Source organism: Crocodylus porosus, unplaced genomic scaffold (assembly GCF_001723895.1).
Source record: "Crocodylus porosus isolate Cpor-Errol unplaced genomic scaffold, CroPor_comp1, whole genome shotgun sequence".
Classification (NCBI taxonomy): Eukaryota; Metazoa; Chordata; order Crocodylia; family Crocodylidae; genus Crocodylus; species Crocodylus porosus.
The window spans coordinates 23,883,611-23,889,299 of NW_017728915.1; the positions used below are offsets into that span (position 1 = coordinate 23,883,611).

Genomic DNA, 5,689 nt, shown 5'->3' on the forward strand with positions numbered 1-5,689 from the left:
ATCTTTTCCATCCTTGCCAGGTCTTAAATATTAAATTATCGTATTGGAAGCTCAAAATGATCGTATTTGCTGAAAAAACGATCATACACTGAAAAAAAATACAAATAAGTCTTATTAATTTGATATTGCTCACTGCAAGTGGCAGCGAGAATGAAGTCATCGAAGTTAAAGCTTTTCTTTTTGAGGCAAGCAGCCCTGAGAAAGTGCTGACTGCAAACCCAAAAGGAGATGAAAACGCTCAGAGAGTGACTCGGGTTTTGCATCAATTAACTGCCTCAAACATTATCGTGCATTGTCCTTGGCACAAGAGTTGAAACGATCATGCAAATACAATCATCAATGTAGATCTGGCAACATGGGCCTCTTCCCTCAGGAACAAGAGACAGCTGTTTGGCTATGAACATGGGAAGGCTCCTGGCACGATTCACGCCCCGTCCTCAGGGTCACGTGGAGGCAGGCCCCAGACGGGGCGCGAGAGGCGGCTTAGCCCCGCCCCCTCGACTCCTGATGACGCAACAGCCAGAGAGCGCTACTCCCGACCACGCCCCCTGCCCCGCCCCGTCCCCACGTGAGGGGCGTGTCCCGTGTGGGTCGCCGTAGCTGGAAGATGGCGGCGCTTGCGGGCAGTGACAGCGAGGAGGAGGATTTGGTGACATACGGCACCGCGCTGCGGCCCCTGGCCGAGGGTAAGGCCGCCGGGGGCAGCCGCTGGCTCGAGCCGCGCCCGCTGGCTTCGCTGTTGATCCGTAAGGGGTGGGGGGGAAGAGGGAGGCCCAGGTGGGACGGAGCGGAGTGGGGGACACGTCTCCTCAAAACGCGCTCTGCTGCCTCGCCAACACTCCCGGCGGGGGAGGCCCCTCAGCCAGGGGCCGGGGCCTGCGGCCTTGTCACTACCCGTCCTTACCCTGTTGCCCTTCCTCACTCTTACCTGAGTTGTCATGGCCTCCGTGGAGAAACCACTGGGGTTTTCCTGCTTAAAATGTGGTGTCCTCACTGATACACCTGGCTTAATCTGAGCAGACACCTGCCTCTGTGTAGAGACATGACCCATCTCCTAGGACCTGCTCTGATTGCAGATGCAGAGCTGACCTCGATTCCTTGTCGCTGCAGCACCCCATGGCTATTGGCAGTGCCGTGATCATTTATTAGCCCTCAGTGTCCTGGTTACATTCAGCCCTGGGTCACTCGTCCTTGAGCAAAGCAGTGTAGTTCAAATAGAAAGCAGGGTAGATTTGCACCTTAGAGACTAACCAGAGAGAGAGTGTGCATACACAGAAGCTTTTGCCATATCTATATCTCTGTTATCGATAGAAATACAGCACAAACTTTCACAAATATACACACATCTGCATAGATATAGCACAAGCTTTTGTGGGCCAAAGCTTACTTCATCAGATGCTTAATCGTATTACATCATCGCAGCATATGATAAAGTGAGCTTCAGCCCATGAAACCTTGTGATGTTTATATGTGTGTGTGTGTATATGTGTATGCATATATACACATGCGTTTGTGTTTGCTTGTATACATATGTGTATATGTACATGTATATACACAGGGACACACTTTGGTTTGTCTATAAGGTGTAAATCTATCTTGCTGTCTTCCATACATCCTGTTTTCCAAAGTTTCCTATAACTTCAGGTTGATACAGTTTAGTCAACCTAAAGCTTTTTTATCTTTAGAACATTGTATGTGGTCCTCAGAGCACCTCCTCCAAAACAGGTGAAGAGGTATTATCCTGTCAAGTTTTAGGCCAGGACATTCATGAGGCAGAGAGGATTTAACTTTTTTAAGGCCACAGAAAAAATCATTGACAAAATTGAGACTAGAATAGGTAATCTGTACTGCTTTTCTATGCCCTTACTCTTTTTCTTTTTTCTTCTCTTCCTGTAATAATTTCCCATTTTCAATAGTTTTGGCAGTGCACATCACTACTATGCAAACTGCAGTCCCTGTCATGCCAGAGGTGTCTCCTATTTAAATCAGTTCTTGGTCACAGAGAGAAAACAGTTGTTGAGAGGAATGGGAGTTTTATATTTTATTTAGGTTAATTAACTTTCCCATTGTTATTTCTTTTTCTAATTGAAGGCGAACATATTAAGAAGCCAGTTCCGCTTCAAGAGCAGACTGTTAGAGATGAAAAGGGACGATACAAACGTTTTCATGGAGCTTTTACTGGTGGCTTCTCTGCTGGCTACTTCAACACTGTTGGTTCAAAAGAAGGTAAGGTATTACTGGGCACATCTATACAAGACATTAAATACTCAGTATCCCAATAATACTGCACAATAGCATGTCATGGCAGAAACAGTGCCAGTATGCTACTGTGCAGCAGCGTCACTAAAAAATGTGTGTGCTGGAGCTACTGCATTGTAACAAGTGCTGAACTTAAGGTGCAGTAACTATGGCGAATTAATGAACGTGTAGACGTGTCCACTGTGTCTGAAACTAGTTCCTTCTATGGAAGATTTTCAGCCTTGCTTTATTTTCAGAACATATAAACACTATTTTTTTTTCTGAAAATAAATGTAACCTGGTGTTATCTAACTTTTCTTTACTGTTGTTACCTGCAAATGGTAATACCACTCTGGTAAAGTAACCTTGAACCTGTTACCCTCTGAATGCTTTGCCTGTAAGTGCAGAAATATTCTGCTGATGTATCCTTACATGTAATCTTTCCCTGTTGCTTTCAAAGTTTATTATCATATGTGTGTTTAATTATTTGTTTTCTTTAAAGGATGGGCACCTTCAACTTTTTTATCCTCACGTCAGAAGAGAGCAGACAAAACAGTCTTTGGACCAGAAGATTTTATGGATGAAGAAGTACGTTTAAAAAAATAACATACATTCCGTTGAACTGGGACTGGATGAATCTGGGATTTCCAAAAGTGTTTAAAGAAATTAAATGCTCAGCTCTCATTAAAAGTCAGTAGGAGTTGAACGCCTATCTCCTTTTAAACATCTTTTAAAACACACAGGCCTTTCTTTGTCTTCTCAGTATGAATTAACGAAGGTGACTTTCACAAAGAAAAAACTATTTCCTATTAGAAATTTTCCATGATGTGTTTTTTGGGTTTTTTTCCTTCTTCAGGATCTTAGTGAATTTGGGATAGCACCTAAAGAAATTACGACAACAGATGACTTTGCTTCCAAAACCAAAGACAGAATAAAAGAGAAAGCTAGACAGATTGCAGGGGTAGCTGAACCCATTCCAGGAGCAAGTGTGCTGGATGATTTAATAGCACCTGCAAGGTGAGTAGATTAAAAAAATGCAATGCTGTATTGACAAGGAAACATCTGACTGCTGCACTTAGTGTGACTTATATTATGTGTGTAATATAATATTCAAAAGGGGATCCACCTGGCTTCTTTTGACATGTAAATTTGTACTGCATATCATTTGTAGTTCTGTATGCAAGCTACATGGGCAAAAGATAATACTTGGAGAATTGTGTTTACAGAAAACTGCTATGAAAACCTGTTATACTGCTATAATACTGTTATACCTGTTATACTGTTATAAGTTAACAGTTATATAACAGTTATAAGTATACTGTTATAAGTGTATCTTTTTTCCACGGTGAATATTTAAAAAATTCATCAGTATAATTTTTTGCTCTTACATTTTCTTGTAGAATAACAATTGGTGTTGAATTGTTGCGAAAAATGGGATGGAAAGAAGGACAAGGAGTTGGACCTCGAGTCAAGAGAAAGCCAAACAAGCAACAACTTGGTATGTTCAGTTAATTTTACCAATTTGAAATACAGGAAACAGAAAATTGTACTTTCCTCTGGGTATTAAGATTATATTTGTAAAAACTTTTCATTTGCTCTAGTGTTTGTTTAATTGAGGCATAATTAATAAAGAATTATAGTGTAATGTTTGTTATGTTTTTACAGATCCTACAGTAAAAATATATGGCTGTGCATTACCACCTGAAGCGTCTGGATCTGAGGTATTGTGTAGGCAAAAGTTCTTGCTGCTGGTTTTTATATTTTAAAAAAATTACTTGTACACTTGTAAATAATATTTTTAGTAAAATGAGAAGGGTAGTTAGCCTGAAGTCAGGCATGGAGCAGGGAAGGTTGCCACCTTAAAGACTAACTCATCAGAAAGGCATATGCTTTCAAAGGCTACAGCCTACTTCATGGACAGAATATTTCTAAATTGCTTAAGACTCCTTAATATAAACCTAGTACAGTTCTTTCACTAATTTGGCATTAGGTGTTTAGGGAACTCTGAAAATTTTCTGAATCTGTCCTCGTCTTAAGTAAATTTTATCATGGAACGAATTTTTGTAGTGCGGTATAGTTTTAAACTACTTATGTTTTGTAATGGACTTTTACTTTTGTAAAAGGGTGAAGAGGATGACTATCAGCCAGAGAATGTGACATTTGCACCCAGAGATGTAATGCCTGTTCAGTTGACTTTGAAAGAGAATGTCCATGGACTCGGTTACAAGGGTCTGGACCCCACCATGGCCTTATTTGGGGTTTCAGGAGAACATATTAATCTTCTTGATGATGACTTTGAGAAGTCAAATAATTTGCTTGGTGATGTGAGGAATCGTAAAGGAAGAAAACTGGGTATCTCAGGGCAGGTAAAAGTGTTGCAGTGTTGTTGTATGTACTATTTTGCAGCATCATTTAAAATAATTTTTCTCTCCCATTTTAAGTATATTGAAAATGCAATTACCATTAATAACCATGTTTGTGCTAGTCTGTTTTTCTTCTTTCTCAGACTCAGAGCACTGCATAAACATAAATGAAACATTGAAATGACTGAGAGGCAAGCTGATAATTATAGTAGATTTAAAATGAGACAACTGAAGTACAGGATGGGAAAGTGACTTAACTAGGCAAGTAAAAAAGCCAAGTTAAAACCAAGGTTCAGATAAAGTTGGGGTTTTTTTTGGTTGAAGAAGATAACTATCAGGTTTTTTGCATTATTACAATAGCTTTTTTGTGTAGGAAAGGGAAATTAAAATAATTTTACACCCTTACCTTTTCTTTATTGTAGGTATTCATAAACTTGCAGGAGAGCCCCCAAGGGCCAAACCTGGTACTTCCTAGTGTGTCCTTGGGCTAGACTTCTACTCAAGACCATTGAAATTTGTGTTGTAAATGGAGATATTTCCATTGTTACAATGCTATCCTTACTATCCTACACTTACTCGGACCTTAGGTTGTATCAGTTAGTTTTAGAAAGCTCATCTTGCTGCTTACAAGAAGCAGGGTCAACGTTCCTCTAAGTCAGTGTCACCAGTCCCTCACTGTTTGGGCAGCGGGAGAACATGTTTGCTTTTTGACTGTAGGTCTCCATTTTGGCAGTACTGTAAGCCACTGAGCTGGTCTCAGGTGTGTAGTTTAATTTCAACCAGAGAGTATGCCTGCCTAGATATGTGCTAATGCATGACTTTTTAAAGAAGGAGCAGCTCATTTGAAGTTCTCAGATTCTAATGATTTTAAACCTGAAATCTTGTTTTTAATTAAGGCTTTTGGCGTAGGAGCTTTAGAAGATGATGATGATGATATCTATGCTACTGAAAAATTGTCCAAATATGATACCGTTCTAAAAGACGAGGAGCCTGGAGATGGACTGTATGGCTGGACTGCACCAAACCAATATAAAAACAAGAAAAGTAAGAATAAAGAGAATCCAAATTAAGTTTAACTCTGCTGTAGG

At 40.3% G+C, this 5,689-nt stretch overlaps 1 protein-coding gene across 1 annotated transcript in view; it reads left to right on the plus strand.

The window, feature by feature from the left end:
- Nucleotides 1-578: 578 nt before the first annotated feature.
- The window catches only part of GPATCH1 (G-patch domain containing 1), a 24,108-nt gene continuing 18,997 nt past the window's right edge, over nucleotides 579-5,689 (plus strand). Inside the window, exons 1-8 of the mRNA XM_019535843.1 lie at nucleotides 579-686; nucleotides 2,092-2,226; nucleotides 2,741-2,826; nucleotides 3,095-3,255; nucleotides 3,639-3,736; nucleotides 3,904-3,959; nucleotides 4,362-4,604; nucleotides 5,498-5,645. Coding sequence (XP_019391388.1) covers nucleotides 608-686; nucleotides 2,092-2,226; nucleotides 2,741-2,826; nucleotides 3,095-3,255; nucleotides 3,639-3,736; nucleotides 3,904-3,959; nucleotides 4,362-4,604; nucleotides 5,498-5,645 — 1,006 coding nt within the window. The 5' untranslated portion in view covers nucleotides 579-607. The remainder of the gene's footprint in view (nucleotides 687-2,091; nucleotides 2,227-2,740; nucleotides 2,827-3,094; nucleotides 3,256-3,638; nucleotides 3,737-3,903; nucleotides 3,960-4,361; nucleotides 4,605-5,497; nucleotides 5,646-5,689) is intronic.